General features: G+C 34.4%; 1 protein-coding gene across 1 annotated transcript; it reads right to left on the bottom strand.

Moving 5' to 3' along the window:
- Positions 1-508: 508 nt before the first annotated feature.
- Positions 509-2362, bottom strand: LOC145796136 (uncharacterized). Its single transcript, XM_082881155.1, has 4 exons — positions 2061-2362; positions 1348-1841; positions 1077-1213; positions 509-961 (listed from the first exon to the last, which is right to left on the bottom strand). The coding sequence occupies exons 1-4, from the start codon at positions 2360-2362 to the stop codon at positions 509-511; spliced, it is 1386 nt and encodes a 461-aa protein (XP_082737281.1).
- Between the last annotated feature and the right edge of the window lie 15447 nt (positions 2363-17809).

Here is a 17809-nt window from a genome sequence, read left to right as displayed (position 1 = left end):
ACAATCTCCTTAATTGATAACCAGTTTTCATAACTGCAGCCTCTTTATGGCATTGTATCCATTCTTCATCATCTTCTAAAAGTCCTCTTGCAACACATGCTGATTTAAACGTATCATGTAAAACATTGTTGACCGTGCGTAAGCATTGAAACGATTTTGGTCCTTTGACAACAGTTAATAGCAAATGCAAATAAAATCTCTTACCACAATTAGGGCTAGCAAAGTACATTCTACCGATTGCATAGCCTTGCTGCCTTGGTTTCCATCTCTTTTCTGAATTAAGCCAAACAAAATGTTGTGGAAATTCTTGGTAAGTGAATGGACATTCATCTTCCATAGAAGCGCAACATGCAAAAAAACCAGTAAGAGTTGGCATTTGTTGGCCAGCTTTAGAAACAATTGCTTCTAATGATTCATCAGGATTAAAAAGAACGCGGTGCATTCCTGGTAAATGAAGTGCTAAGTGTACAACTGTTGGTATCTCTGCATGCAATGGATAACCAAATATTCACCAAGCAGCTACTGGAGGTCCAATATACCTCGCATCAAGATATTGTTGGATCTCATTTATCAATCCCAATACCATCGTTGTACAATCATAACCCTTGTAAATGTACTTGTGTATATACTTGACACATCTCATTCCGGCACAAACTTCCACATTTATGTGACAGTTGAAACATTTAGAAAGATATGCATTGTTTGGTACTATGTCTCTGTTATCAACTTCTTTCCCCCTCACAATATGAGCTTGACCATTATTGCGACGACGATAGATAGGATATCCATCTTGATTCATAGTAATTGTTTCTGCGAACGCTCGAGGGTATCTTTTAGTGCATTTACCATTTACCATTTTCCATACATGGTGCTTGTGGATTTCGAGCACCACATGGTCTATGTACCATATAACACTTGATAGTTTCAAAAAGCATAGGTTCATCTTCTGGATCTGGAAATTCTGCACAAACCAATTTGTCTACTTGAGCACATGTCCAAATTTTGTCTAGACCCTTAAGAAATAGAAGTGCATGCATATGAGGAAGGCCTCGCTTTTGGAATTCAATTGTAAAAACATGCGCAACATTATTACCAAACACTCGGTTTGTTTCTATCTCCTTCATCAAGCACTTTCTCTTTAACTCAAAAACACGGGCAATTAAATCAGGATGATCAATAGGCTTTTGATGCGGTAATAATGCCGAAGTAATTTCTGGCCAATTAGGATTTGCAATCATGGTGAGAAAAATATCTGGATGTTGGTTGTATCGTGTGATAGCCATTGAGTCTTGAAAGATTTCAAACATGTGTCTAGGACCTCCAGGAAATGAAGATGGCAAAACAAACCTTTGACCAATTTGATTGGGTTAAAGTCATTTGGATCAATATCTGTCAGATCTTGGTAAAGTTCAGTACGAATTTTCCCTTGATTAAGCTTGTAGTAAGTCAAACTATCTTGTTCAGTTACGGCCCAAGCATCAACCAAAAACTCTTGGAACAATTTTTCGGCTCTCAAAATTGTTGAATACTCTATGGGTCGTTCAAACAAAGGATAACTATAAAAATCCATTTGAGTAAGCCGATCAGTTGAAGGCCGATCACATTGAACATCCCATAGTTTCATCTCAGGTTCCCATCCAAGCTCACCATGTGGAAATAATAAAACATAATGTAATGGCAAATATGCTGGGTGACATTCATTGATTTGCATTAGCTCATTATTTCCATGTAGATGTAACATAACATCTCTCATTCCACTAACCTTGGTTCCATCACCTGGTATTACAACTACAATCTCATCTATAGTTGGTAGGTTATACCGTCGTCGATCTGTTGATGAACTGTAGTGGAGACGAGCAGGAAAATTTCATCTTGTCATGGCTAATTGATTCAAAATTGCATGAGCCTGGCGAAATTTAGCAACAAATGCATTAACCTGTAATAAACTATCTTGAATAGTTTTTAGAACATCTCTTCTTAATTGAAGATTTCTACAATTGCGAACTTCTAAAGCTAAATCAGGGTCATAATTGTACAATTGCGCATAAGCTACATCTTACCCTGATTGTGGTAATAGTGATCCTGTTCGATGTCGTAATTCCCCATGGATAGTGAATGATGTAGGGCCTCTTCCAGTAAGTACTCTTGGATCTAATGTAGCACCAAGACTTGTAAAAGCATTGGCTGCATTGTACACTCGAGTATAACGTCGAAACGATTTTGATTTATCATCATTCCCATCATATAATGCTTGAAGAAGTGAAGGGGGTGTAATAAGCAGAGGAAGCTTAACCTTCCCTTTTGAACAACATGTTCTGAATAGAGGACGGTTTGGGGATGATTTTACTAATTTTTCATCCATCCAATGTAATGATGAACAGAAAGGACATAGTACATCCATCTTGCCAAGAGAATGATGACATGAATTTATATGTGCTCGAGTACCAACCATTGGACTCATAGGCATATCCTCTAATTCCTCATTAGTACATAGACCCTCTTGAAGGGAAGGAGTTGTAAGAGTAGGCCTACAAATATTGGTTCTATGTAAATTAAAATAGAATGGTAATAGTAGGAGTATGTATTTGAAGAATTAAACACAGTCTTTTCCCAATTCCTTTGTGGAGCTAAAGATGTGCTTGGCATTGAGAACGAACATGTGGAAGGATGTGCAACCATTGTTCATTTTTGCGCCGACTGAGTATCCTCAGTTGCCTTTGTTCCTAGTTCTAAGCAAGCACGACTACGACGACACGGTATTAAAGAAGTTTGTCTCGGTTGAATACATTCTCTTGATTTCTCCCGTTCTCGTCGTGCACGTTGGGCCAATGTAGCTTTTGATATAACATTGTTATTGTGTGCCTAAAATGTGAACATTATATCATTGATACCTAAAATGCAAATATTATCGTATACTATTTTATTTCTTGATTCTATTAATTTTGTTATTTTAATTATATTTTACTTTTTCTTCCTGCCTTGTGATAATTTTAAGAATATTTTTACATTTTCTTTGTCCTACTTCCTTTTCCATTTTGCTTCATTTTCCCTCTTCATGCCTTGTGATATAACAATTTGTTTTTTAATTATTGTTTTCTCTTTCTTCTTGCCTCGTGATGATTTTAAGAAAATTAAAAATATTTTCTATGCCTATGTTCTTCTGTTCCTTTGCTTAGATGTTATAAAGTTTTTCATGGAGTTGATAAAGGTTACAATTATTTTTTAGAAAATGTTAAAGAGAGCTAAAAATACTTTGTTTGAGTGTACAGAAAACAAAGAGCACACAAAAAAAATTGACAACACAGTTTACATTTTTAAAAATATACATGATCAATGTTCACTTTAACAATATGATTGGCTTTGTTTTACTCGATAAATATTTTTTTAAAAATGGTGAATATATACCATTGGACATACGTTTTCCTTTCCTTTGTCAAAAGAAGTTGCATTTTCTTTTCCTTTAGACATTGCCTTGGCCTTTTCCTTTTCCTTTGCCCACCAAAAATAAATAAAATTTATTCAGAATACGAAAAAAGAACATGTATTTATAGAATTTATTAAGATTACGAAAAAAGAATATGTTGAACTTGATTTTTCTACTTACGTTAGAATTGCGGATACTATTAAGATTGCACTCATCCCGAATAACAACACCAATATTCCTAGTCTCATGGAGGAATGGGCTTGCATGAGTAGGCCTACAAATATTTGTTGTGTACAAAATAAAATTTATAAAATAAAATCTTAACAATAAGAATATGTATTTGTAGGATTAAATATAATGTCTCACCAATTCCTTTGTGAAGCTAAAGATGTGCTTGGCGAAGTAAGATGTGTAAACATTACTCCTTTATGAGCCGGTGGAGTATTAGTTGTGCTTGGTGGAATCAATTCTCTCGATCTCTCTCGTTCATGTTGTGAACGTTGTCCCAATTGCTATGAAGAGCTTGCCTTATCATTTCTTTCGCATTCTCGCCGTGCACGTTGAGCCAATGCAGCTTTCGATATAACATTATTGTTATGTGCCTAAAACATGAAGATTAATTTCATAAGATGCCTAAAATACGAATATTATAATCTACTGTTTTATACTTTTCTCTTCATTTTTCATTTCTATTAATTTACTTTATCTTAATTCCCTTTCCTTCTGATATTTTGTAAAAAAATTGAAAACTTTTTCATTCTTTATCCCTCCCCCCCTCATTCCTTTTTTGTTCTATTCCTTTTTTCTTCTCTTGTTGATGTTCATGTCAATAGCCAAAAGCCAAAAAAGAATAAAAATAATTTAAAACAAATATAATGTTTTTGTACAAATGTTATTTTAGCATGCTTCCAAAAAAACATTTCACAAATTTACATGAAACTGTTTACTATAAGAACAATATATGTCACTGTGCAAGTAGTATGTCAATTTTACATTTAAAAATAAATAAATAAATAATCAAGGTTCATGGTCCAAAATAAATATTTCAAAAAAAGAACTTTAAATGGAAATGTTGAAGAGCCATACTACTGAACATGCATTTTCCTTTCCCTTGCCCGAAACGGTGGTCTTTTCGTTTTTCTTCAACAATGCCTTGGCAATTTCCTTTTCCTTTGCCTACAAAAAATAAAGAAAAATTTTAAAGAATAAAGAAAATATATATATGTAGAAAGTTTTTAAAAAATATATAAATAAGAATATACAGTGTAAACGGTGTTTTGAATATAAAAAAAATCTATATAATTAAATTGGGCCTACCTCTCGAACACGGATAACATTAAGGTCACGCTCATCACGGATAACAGCATTAACATTTCTTTCTTGAAGAAATTGGACCTAAAAATACAAAAGAATTAAAGGTAAAAAAAAAATAAAATTATACATGTAAGAAAATGAGTAATAGGAGTCAATATTACAGTTCGACGTAGGTCTTCATCCATCTGTAAATTATAAGAAAATAGCATTTTTTTTTATAAGGAATTAGATAAAAAATAATGAAAAGAAAAGAAAATTGACTTTTGCTTATAAGAAAAATGTTTTTTTTTTCAAATAAATAAAAAAGAAAACAACTTACGTGACCAAAAATAGTAATGTTGTCCATAATTAGTGGTTGAAGGTCAATGGTGTCTCAACCTGAAAGTGCCTGGTTATGTAAATTTAACAAAGATAACTGTATGAAGGAAAAATGGGATTTAATAATTGCCATAAAGAAAAATTAATCGCTACAAAATTAACAACCTTCTAACATATTTTAATTAACAACCTTCATGATGGAAGAAAAATTATAATTTTTTTATGTCTTCAATATACATTGAAAATGATAGAAGAAAAATTAAATACTCTCATAGAAATCTTCATAATTTTTCTTTATTGGCCAAAATGTAGAACTATTGCAATACATGATTTTGTGGTTGATTCGATACAGTAACTTTGCATTGACAAATGTTAATTCTTATGGATTGTGTTACCCATTTTTCCTACTAACAACTAAGTAAATTATAAAAAAATATAAATTATACTAATGAATAAAATTTTAGCAAAACTTAATTACAGAAATTTAATTACTAAATTTGTATTTTAAAATGTGAAAACAAAATAAGTAAAAAACTACAATAAAAATTTATAAAAGGGCTCACCACACTGTAACTGGAAAATTGCAAATACCTTTTGTATCATCTATATAATTACAGATGCCTTTTTCAATACACATCATAAAAAATTATACTACACAGTAACTTCTTTACTCTAAGGAGTAATACTATCATAAAAATTATTAAAAAATTATTAATTTTTTTTTTAAAAATAAGTTTAAATTTTTTCAAAAGTCCTGATAAACATCTAAAAAGTCTTTTTTTTTTGTTTGAAAAATTCCATAAATAAAATTGAAAAAGCTAAATAAACTGGACTCTTTTTAAAGGGAGAGAAGTCTAAACATTTTAAAATAGCAGTTCAGTAAAAAACAAAATTAAAAACAGTTCACTAAAAGCAAAAAAAAAATAAGGGTCATCAAATAAAAATGGTTAACTTTTTAATGTTCCATTTTCCTTTCAATCAACAAATTCCCTTCAAATCCTAAATCCCAATACAGCCTAAGAGAGATGGGAAAAAAAAAAAAAAAAAGACCTATCATATTACAAAATTAAACTGTAACAAAATCTTTGTAAAATTTTTTTTTAAAAAAAGAATAGTTATTAGGCCCAAAAGTTAGACCTTTTTTATAGGTCCAGTGATATGTTAAGAAAAGGACTGGTTGATAATTAAATATGATCTAATTATCAACCAATCATCTTCTTAACACATCACTGGGCCTATAAAATGGGTATAAAAAATGAACTTGTATATCATTATTAAAAAAAAAAAAAAGACATAAGTATTCACATAATTCATCATACATTCCAAAAATATATATATATATATTCTCTAGAAATTGAACAGCTATATACCAAGATACATAACTATACACACTATATTAAACTTCTTTCTAAACCAAATATTAAAAGCTTGATGTGTAATCTAATTATTGAAAATTCGAAGACCAAACATGAAAATTCCAGAGCATTAAAGAAATCTGAGAGAGTTCATTCATTAATCCAAAACATTCATCAACCCACTGTAATATAATTATTTCCTTCACCCATTTTTCCATATTGTCCATTCAAAAGTTATATTTATTTATTTATATTTAATTATATGTTTTATAAGCAGTGAAACAGTGAAGAAAGTTAAAACTTTCAATTTCTTTTTACTTCCTTTTCTCAGATACCAAACAACAATGCATAAGATTCAAACTTCCTTTTCCTCTCTCTCTCTCTCTAAACAATCAACAACCAAACTAAGAGAGAGAGAGAGAGAGAGAGAGAGAGAGAGAGAATCCCAAAAAAAATAAAGTGGGTATGAAAAATGAACTTGTATATCATTATTTAAATAAAAAAAAGAAGTAAGTATTCGCATAATTCATCATACATTCCTATTATTTAAAAAAAGAAAAAAAGAAAAAGACACATAAGTATTCTCTGGAAATTGAACAGCTATATACCAAGATACATAACTATACACACTATTTTAGACTTTTTTTTAAACCAAACATTAAAAGCTTAATGTTTAATCTAATTATTGGAAATTCCAAGACCAAACATGAAAATTCCAAAGCATTAAAGAAATCTGAGAAAGTTCATTTATTAACCCACTACAATTCAAGAAAGAAAGTAGGGAACTAATAAAGAATTGCAAGGGAAAGACCTCCCAACCTAAGTATGTGCTTGAGAATCAAAACTAAAGAAATATGAGACAAAAGGATAAAAAAAAAAACACACAATTAGTGAGAGCACTATTGATAATTAAGAATATGGCCATTGATGATTAATGAGAACCTCAACCCATTTGATTAAGATGAAATAAAAATGATTGTTGACATGAAATATAACTGTAAGAAAGCAGAATGAGATTTAGTAATTGCCATAAAGAAAAATTAATTGACACAGAATTAACAACCTTATAACATATTTTAGTTAACAACCTACTTTAAGAAGTTTGTATGTGCATGAATATCACAGATGGAGAAATTGAACTACTACAGGATTGAAGGCAAATTATAATTTTTTTATGTCTTCAATATACATTAAAAAGGATAGAAGAAAATTTAAATACTATCATAGAAATCTTCATCATTTTTCTCTATTGGCCAAAATGTAGAACTATTGCAATACATGATTTTGCGGTTGATTCTATATAGTAATTTTGCATTGACAACAGTTAAATTCTTATGGATTGTATTGCCCGCTTTTTGTACTAACAACTAATGTATACCACACCAAAAACAAAAAAATAAAAAAAAAGTAAATTATAAAAAAATATAAATTATACTACTTATGAATAAAATTTTAGCAAAACTTCAATATAGAAATTTAATTACTAATTTTGCATATTAAAATGTGGAAAAAAAAGGGTAAAAACTACAATAAAAATTTATAAAAAGTTTCACCACACTATAACTGGATAATTACAAATATCTTTTGTCTTATCTATATAATTACAAAAGCCTTTTTCAATACTCTCATAAAAATTATACTACACAGTAGCTTATTTAATCACAAATATCTTTCCTTAACCTATTTTTCCATACTTTCCATTCAAAAGTTCTATTTATTTATTTATTTTTAATTATATGTTTTATAAGCAATGAAATGGTGAAGAAAGTTAAAACTTTCAATTTCCTTTTCCTTCCTTTTTCTCCCATACCAAACAACAATGCATAAGATTCAAACTTCATTTTCCTCTTTCTCTCAACAATCAACTGCCAAACTTAAAAAGAGAGAGAGAGAGAGAGAGAGAGAGAGAGAGAGAAAGAGAGAGAGAGAAAATCCAAAAAACAAAGATCGAAGTACTAATTAGAGCGTCGAGAAACAATCTGCAAGTAAGAACAAAACACGATCAGAAATCAAACAAAAAATTGAAAAAGAACAAAATAAAATCACAAAAATAAAAAATTCTGACAAATCGTCATTTTGTCAACCCATATTTGGTGAGTAAAAATATGACTATTGATAATTAAATAGAGTCTCAACCCATTTAACTAAGATGAAATAAAAATGATTCTTAATTTGAAATCCATTTTTCCTTAACCCCCATTTGATAGAGAGAGAGAGAGAGAGAAGTGGGTGTTGAAACCCAATTGATTATTAAACAAAAAGACACAATACATAATTTCATTTTGTATTTTGAGACATTTGATAAAAATTTTAAAAAACAGGGTGCAAAATAAAATTTTGAGCGATTGTTCAACATTTTTGTTTTTGCTATTAAAGCTCATCCTCAACAGCAGCATTTAATAGATTATAGGAATTATTATCACCAAAAACAAGGTGCAAAATAAAATGGGCTTTGGATTATGCAACAAAATAAAACATGGTGCAAACAGCCCTATAATGTAACAAAATCAAAATCCATCATATTTTTAACCCATTTCAATACTTACAGAAATAGAAAGACACCCTTTAATGTTTCAATTTCAGTGTGGTCCGAATGTAATTGTCATTGGTAGGGTTCAATGAGATTTTTGCTTCAAATTTTTTTTTTAAAGAGAGTCTCAACCCATAAGATGAAATAAAAATGATTCTTAACATGAAATCTATTTTTTCTTAACCCCCATTTGATAGAGAGAGAGATAGAGAGAGAGAGAAGTGGGTGTTGAAACCCAATTGATTATTAAAGAAAAAAAACACAATACAGAATTTTATTTTGTCTTTTGAGACATTTGAGACATTTGATAAAAATTTTAAAATTTTGACAAACCGTCATTTTGTCAACCCATATTTGGTGAATAAAAATATGACTATGGATAATTATGACCATTGATAATTATAGAGAGTCTCAACCCATTTAACTAAGGTGAAATAAAAATGATTCTTAATTTGAAATCCATTTTTCCTTAACCCCCATTTGATAGAGAGAGAGAGAGAAGTGGGTGTTGAAACCCAATTGATTATTAAAGAAAAAAACACAATACAAAATTTTATTTTGTTTAACATTTGATAAAAATTTTAAAATGTTGAACATTTTTGTTTTTGCTATTAAAGCTTATCCTCAACAGCAGCATTTAATAGATTATAGGAACTATTATCACCAAAAACAGGGTGCAAAATAAAATGGGCTTTTGATTATGCAACAAAATAAAACAGGGTGCAAACAACCCTATAAATAAAACAGGGTGCAAACAGGATGCAAACCCCTCTTGTTGGCACCAAATACAAAAGGATCGCGATGCTAGTTGGTTCCACTTGGTGAATCAAACTTATAAAATTTAGCCTGTTTGATCTTTTTTTTTTCTTTTTCCTTTTTGGGTTTGTTTTTGTGATATTGTTTTGAAATTGGAAACACAGCCAAAACATATCACTCCAAATCAGATTAAATTCTAAAAATGAATTTTCGTCAAATTTCATTGTCTCTAAAAAGTTCATTTTCAATGTAGTCCCTTGTTCTTGTGACAACCCTATACTCTGATTAGTGCTAAACTGTGTTTAAGCATGATAAGTAACTGATAAGAATGATATCCTGAATCGATTGTATGAGTGTATTGTTTTGAATGCATTTCTATCTGTTTGATTTCTGAATGAATCTGTTGATGTTTTAATTTCGAACTGCGAATTGAAGGTCTTATCGGCGACCGAATCAGAAATCGATTAGTGTTATATGCTAATTAGAATTTATGTGATTTTATGGTAGCTTTAATTAAAATTCGATTTGGAATGATTAGATTATATTAAATAATGTTATATCACACTAGTTTGGCTTTATTACATGTTTGCCACTAAGTGGATTATTCTAGGCCATTCACCTAATCTTGATTCACATGTGTTTGATGCATCATTTGCTCACCTTCTTGAGACCAAAACCGATAAAGAGAGGGAGAGTAAGAGAAAAATTGATTTAAACAAGAATTAGCTTGGAGACTTAGAAGAATTGAGGGGAATTTGCATATTTGAGCTTCCACATCTAGAATTCAAGACATAAGGTAGAGAATTCATCCTCTCAATTGTGAATTTAAGTTGTTTCTTGCATGGTTCATGGAAATATTGGAGCTTAGAGTCAAGAATTAATTTGAAGAGTTGAATTGTGAGCTAATTCACACATGGATGTACATATTCTTGCATTTTGAGGTTGTTTTCATGAAAACTCTAACATGCATTTTCATATTTTGGTAGAGGTCCATGAATTCACCATGATTTTGAGCTCAACATTGCATTTGATCTTGTTTTGGAACACTAGAGCTCTTGGAAACTCATGCATGTATGATTTTGCATTATTCTTCGTATTTACACTTAATTTTATGTTCAATTGGCTTACTGTTGGGCTTGATTTCATAAATTGATCTTTGAAACATGTTGTACTATGAGTCTTCAATTGTTTTCCAGAAAATTAGCCCAAAAGAATCGAGTTCGAAGCTTTAGAAGTTAAATTTTGTGCTTGAGGATCAATCTAGAAATTCCAGATTTTGGATCCACGCTTGAGCAGAGGACTTCACGCTCGAGCGTACACTCTGAGTGTATGCACTTCTGCTCGAGTGTAGGAAGTCACGCTCGAGCGTGAAATGCATATGCCCAGAAGTTCATATGTTTTGCAGTCCGCCCGAGTGAGAGAATTCACGCTCGAGCGAAGGTCTGAGTCTCACGCTCGAGCGGAAGTCGAGCATCCGTCGAGCGTGAAAATCATGCATCCAGTACTTTTTCATGAGTTCATAGTCCGTTCGAGCGAGGGAAGTCACACTCGAGAGGAGCTCCTTTGTCTGCATGTCCGCTCGAGCGTAGAAAGCCACGCTCGAGCGAGACCCCTGTTTCAGCAAAATTTTGAAAAGTGTTTAAGGGTACATTTTTGCATCCTCATTCCATCCTAGGCATTCCTAGGCCATGTTTAAGGCATCTTAATGAGGATAATGTTATAGAACCACACCAGTATAGTTAGGAGCTAAGTTATTAATCCCGAGTGTGTGTTCGTTCTGCAACTGTAGGGTTGGCATCCGAGGACGTTCATTAGCTGCCTGTAGCCCAGTACTCTGTGAGTAACAATGTTGTAAAGATATGTTCGATTATGATTATTTTCTGAATGACCAACTGTACTACTTACTGAAATGCTATTGTTCAATGAATGAATGTTTGTCCTATTGGTAAACTGTACTCGTGGCATCCATAGCAACCTACTGTTACTGTTTCTGCTACTGCTACTGCTATAGAGATCTCTGTCGGTTCCAATGTTGGGACCACTACTGTTTACTGTTATGATGGCCATCAATTGACTATCCGGTCTGTCAAGACCTACTGTACTATTTTGCTATTGGATGTACCACATATGACTATTATGGTTTCTGAATAACTGTTATGGCATGGAATATGAGCCACTGATTGGGTAACTGTTTTACTGATACAATTGACTGTTTTAATTACTAAAAGGACATTCATTCTTAACCCTTTACGCATATGTTATTCACTGGGTTTTAGCTCACTATTTATGTTTATATATAGGTGTCAAGGCACCGGACCGATGCTAGGAGCGTAAAGTTAAGCTCCCGTTTTGTCAAGCCAACCTTTGTGCCTCACTTTGAGGTTCCATGTCTGTTCAAGCTAGGGTTGTTCTGGGGTGTCTCAGTTCCACCCTTCTGTCTCTGTTTTGTAATAAGTGTTTAAGTCTTGACTGTATAATTATAGTTAGGGATTTGGTCCTTGACATGGATGGTTGTGTATATGTCGCATGCACATATGTTTTGGTTATCAATGTGGCATGTTTATAAAAAGTCTTTTTGCATTCAGACTGTTACTGCTCATTGGACATCTTTTATTTACTGTTTTGGCTTCTGCCAGCCCCTTTACTCTATATTACTGTCATTACTGTTAAGCAGGCCTTCGGTAATCACGGATTATTGGTCGGTTGCGATGCTAAACCCATAGGGGCGGGTTTGGGTCGTGACAGGGTGGTATCAGAGCGATACCAAGCATGAGTTATACCGCACACATGTGTCCTAATGAGCTATAGGATGTCCTAGAAAAGTAATTAGGGCATTACATGAGCATGAGAATGTGTGTGTAGCTATGATATGAATATATGTGTTAATGTGCTAATATGATTAAGTCAGCAACTTCCTATGTTTATTATTACCATATTGCTTATAGTGAAATGGACAGTGCAAGAAATGTTGATGAATCTGAATCATCTGAGGCAAGAATGGCAAGGTTAGAAAGAACAGTTGAATTGTTGACAGAAGCCCTAAGGAAACAACAGAACCAACAGGCCCCCACCTCCTCCAGTACAATCCGAAGAGAATGTTAATGATGATATAATTTCTTTGGCACAGAAGTTCAACAAAATGAAACCGCCATCGTTCCAAGGAGGCCTTGAACCATTAAAGGTCGAAGCATGGGTGCTAGAAACTGAAAAATTGTTCGAAGTGTTTCCTTGTTCGGAGGCACACAAGGTGTTACTGGCTACCTTCACTTTGCAAGAAGAGGCCAGATGGTGGTGGATGCTCGTTCGTGACACCAACAATGCTATGACTTGGGCTCAGTTTAAGGAGTTCTTCTTTGAAAAATACTTTCCCCAGTGTGTCCGAGACCGCAAGGTGACTGAGTTTGAACAGTTGAAACAAGGTACTATGTCGGTAGCAGAGTATGAATCTAAATTCACTGAACTCTCCAGATATGCACCACACATGGTGGACACTGATTATAAAAAGGCCAAGAAGTTTGAAGGCGGCCTTAATGTCGAGATACTTGATCGAATTAATGTTCTGAAATTACTTAAATATGTGGATGTTCTTGACCGAGCAATAATAGCTGAGTCGAATATCGAAGCATTAAAATAGACTGAAACACCCGCAACCGAGTGGCGCGGTAAGAGACGGGGCTTTAAGTTTAAGAAAGGCCGGAACAGTTCATTGAATAAGAAGTAGAACACAGGGTCAACAAACAGTTCTAGTCAGGGAAGTGGTTCCATACCACCCTGCTCCGAATGTGGAAAGAGGCATAAAGGGGTTTGCTATAAAATTTCTGGTGCTTGTTACAGGTGTGGCGAGGTAGGCCACATGGTCAAAGATTGCCCTTCCACTTCCTAAGGCAATGGTACAGCTACAGCTAGCACCGCAGCATCAACTGTCGCACCAAAACCCAACCCCAAAGCTACTGGAAAGGAGCCTTTAAGGCAAGGCCGGGTGTTTGCACTCGTGCCGGGAGATGTGCAGAATGCCGAGATAGTTGTGTCAGGTATACTCTCAATTTGTGCTCAAAATGCTTATATTCTGATTGATTCGGGGTCTACACATCCATTTGTCTCGCATGCTTTTTCGCGAAAATTAAATAGACCACTAGAACCCATGAACCATTTGTTAGCTGTATCTTCACCCATTGGGGGATCCATGACTTGTGCTTATGTGTATCCTACATGTGAAATTATTGTTGGGGATGTACAATTGTATATTGATTTACTGCCTTTGAACATTGATCATTTCAATGTAATTTTGGGAATGGACTGGTTAACAAAATATTATGCTACCATAGACTGTGTAACGAAACAAGTTGTTTTCCGTCCACCTGGATTGCCTGAATTTGTGTTTAACGGAGTTGGCATAGTACCTCCCCCATATCTCATTTCGTCCATGAAAGCTTTTAAATTGATTAAAAAAGGATGTAAAGGGTATCTATGCTACATATTGACTGTACCTACTGATACTAAAGCTAATGTGGACAGTATTCCTATAGTCAGAGAATTCCCAGATGTTTTTCCAGATGATCTGCCAGCGGATTTGATTGATAGGGAGATTGAGTTCACTATCGAAGTGTTACTGGGTACACAGCCAGTTTCCAAAGCTCCGTACAGGATGACACCTACCGAATTGAAAGAACTAAAAATTCAGTTGCAAGAACTGTTGGATAAAAAGTTCATCAGGCCCAGAACTTCGCCGTGGGGCGCACCAATTTTATTTGTGAAAAAGAAAGACGGCTCACTAAGACTTTGCATTGACTACCGTGAACTGAACAAGGTAACAGTGAAAAACAAATACCCATTACCTCGCATTGATGATTTATTCGGCCAATTGCAAGGTGCCCAGGTTTCCTCCAAAATTGACCTTAGATCTGGATATCACCAGTTGAAAGTCAAGACAGGGGACATTGAAAAGACTGCCTTTCGAACGAGGTACGGACATTATGAATTTCTTGTTATGTCTTTCGGAGTTACTAATGCACCTGCTGCATTTATGGACCTCATGAACAGAATTTTTAAATCGTTCCTTGATGAATTTGTAGTTGTTTTCATAGATGACATTTTGATTTATTCCAAGAGTAAAAAGGAACATGAACATCATTTGAGAATTGCCTTACAGGCCCTAAGAGAACAGAAACTGTACGCAAAACTAACCAAATACGAATTTTGGCTTGATAATGTTATGTTTTTGGGACATGTGATTAGTAAGGATGGCATCTCAGTTGACCCACAGAAGGTTGAAGCAGTGGTGAATTGGCCAAGACCGACAAATGTTACTGAAGTTCACAGTTTCTTGGGTTTAGTCGGGTACTACAGAAGGTTTGTGAAAGATTTTTCCAAAATTGCCTTACCATTGACTCAGTTGACTCAGAAGGGAATATCATTTGATTGGACTGATCAGAGAGAAACAGCCTTCCAAGAGTTAAAGACTCGACTTGTGACTGCACCGATTCTCACCCTACCCTCAGGTACAGATGGATTTACTATTTTTAGTGATGCTTCTTATAAGGGTTTAAGATGTGTATTAATGCAGAATGGAAAAGTTATTGTGTATGCTTCCCGACAACTGAGGCCACATGAAAGGAACTACCTGACTCATGACCTAGAACTTGCTGCCGTGATATTTACATTGAAAATTTGGTGTCATTTATAGCGATCCCGGTTTTCCTTTCCTTTGATTATTGCATTCGGGACTTGGTTCCGTGGTTATGTTGTTGTCTTATTCTCATTTACATCCTTTACTCTTTGTATTTAAGTCTTGGGTTGTGTTGGGCGTGTTTCGAACAGGTTAGTTGAGCTTTAGTCACATTGCTTGTTGCCCATATTTTTGGTGGTCCGCTCAAGCGGGTCCCTTTGTGCTCGAGCGGAGTTTACATACTTTCAGCATTTTGTGCCTCTACAAAACTTCTACAGGTGCGTTTTTCACGCTCGAGCGAATTTCCTTGCGCTCAAGCGGGTCGCGCTCGAGCGGGACTCTTGGCGCTCGAGTGGGTGTGCAATGTCTGTAAAAATACAGGACGAGTGTAATCTACGCTCGAGCGGGTTTCCCTTTGCGCTCAAGCGGGTGTGTTTTGTAGTTGTGTCTTGATGCTCGAGTGGGTATTCTTGCACTTGAGCGGGTCCAATTTTTGTGTTTGATGCTCGAGCGTCCTATTCTCCGCTCGAACGGGTCATACGTATATCAAATCGCCGCTGGGCCATTTTATATCACTTTTTCAAATTTCTCTCTCTCTCTCTAACTTTTTAAAACCCTAATTTCGGCAGGCTCTCTCTTTACATTCTCTCTCTCTCTAAGAATCCATCTAGCTCTAGAGTATTTCTACCTTAGTTCCTTTGTATAAAAGGTAGAGTTTGGCTTGGCTATCTTTGGATCCGAAAAAGTGTTGATTTGGAGCATCTTTGGGTTTCTTCATCTTCCCCTTTGGGCTTCAAACCTTAAGGTAGGGATAACTACTCATTTTTATGAGCTTTAACATAGATGTTGAGCTTTTTGTATAAATGGTTTGATTTGGAAAGTTAGGGTTTGTAATGTGTTATATTGGAAAGAGGGGTTTTGTTCTTTTGATTCAAACATATGTGTTTTGGGTCTAAGAAGGAGGTTATTGATGTTGTTGTTAATATTTGGACCTTTGGGTCAATGTTGAGAAAATGGGAAAAATGCCTATTTTGGATATATTTGGGTCATTAGTGTAATTAATGACATTTATTATGGAAATATGAAATCGAGTTGGAAATAATGAAATTGGCTCATTATGAAGTAGAATGGTGGAGTTGGATTCATTAATCACTCACTTTTGAGAATGTTGATAATTTATCTGTTGGTGCATTTATTATCTGTTTAGAAATAACTGCTTTCGGCTATCGGTGGAGAATAGTCTTGATTGTTGTAGACACTACATGATGATTAGGTGAATTAAAACTAATCAAGTTGAGTATTTGAATACATGGGTGCCGGATCCCACGGATGAAATTTCCGTAAAATGGCCATTCAAAAATAATTACACATGGCTGCCGAATCCCGCGGACGCAATTTCCGTAAAATGGCAATTCAAAATATCTATACATGGGTGCCAAATCCCGCGGATGAAATTTTCGTAAAATGGCAATCCGAAAACATCTATGCATGGGTGCCGAGTCCCGCGGATGAAATTTCCGTAAAATGGCCATGAGAAAATAATTACACATGGGTGTCGAATCCCGCAGACGCAATTTCTGTGAAATGGCTGTTTGAAGTATTGTTGGTTTAAGATGTAGTCTCACTTAAGTTGTTTAGGCCAGGTTCTGAGCCGTGTTTATAAGTTGAGTATTGTTAAGTGAAGGATTATGGAACTGGATTGTACTATATGTTGGTCTATATGAGTTAAACATTTATCAAGTGCTAATGTTTTAGTTATTGCTCATATTATGTTTAGCATATCTCTACTGGGCGTTGGCTCACCCTATATGGGACATCATTTTCAGGTACAGGTGTTATGCCACCTCCAAGGACGTAACTTGGGAGGCTTGGGGGCTGTCAAACTCCTTTTTGTTGTTTTGTTGTATTACATGTATATCAAGCCAATGGCTTATTTTGTGTAGAGTTAATACTCTCTTTTTGTAACCAAGTGTTGACTTGAAAAGTTGTAAGCCTATAGGGCATTTACTTTTGTTATCAACATGTAATACCTTTTGTAAGAATACCCTGATGATTGTAATATGAAATCTCTTCTATTTATCGTGAATGTATGTTATGATGGGTTTATTTTTGAAAGCGTTACAACTTGGTATTAGAGCGTACCGGGTTCGAATACTTTGGGTACGCGGGAAGTGGTTATTACCACAATGGGTTCGTCTCGCTTGATAGAGACTTAGATGTAGTGTTATATGCTTAGGTGATAACATGTTTATGTGACTATTTGGGTACGGGATTTAGTTTCTAGGATGTTGATTGGATCCTTGGGTTTCTGTGAGTCTTGTTGGAAAAGCGCTTGATCAATGCTGTTTCTAACCGGAACTCTAGTAACGCCTCGGGACTATCATTATCCAGAAATGAAATTCGTAGGTGCTTATGTGATTATGTGCTTACGTGGAATGAATTACAGT

Source organism: Camellia sinensis, chromosome 7 (genome assembly GCF_055761805.1).
Source record: "Camellia sinensis isolate YWXY chromosome 7, ASM5576180v1, whole genome shotgun sequence".
In the NCBI taxonomy this organism is placed as follows: Eukaryota; Viridiplantae; Streptophyta; class Magnoliopsida; order Ericales; family Theaceae; genus Camellia; species Camellia sinensis.
The sequence above is the reverse complement of the archived record's forward strand: the minus strand, read 5'-3'. Positions and strand labels throughout refer to the sequence as shown.

Coding starts and splice junctions, on each gene's coding strand:
- LOC145796136 (XM_082881155.1), bottom strand. CDS start 2,362: ATGGATGAAAAATTAGTAAAATCATCCCCAAACCGTCCTCTATTCAGA. Junction 1,214..1,347: donor CCCAATCAAATTGGTCAAAG/GTTTGTTTTGCC, acceptor CTAATTGGCCAG/AAATTACTTCGGCATTATTA. Junction 962..1,076: donor TTGGTAATAATGTTGCGCAT/GTTTTTACAATT, acceptor TGGTTTGTGCAG/AATTTCCAGATCCAGAAGAT.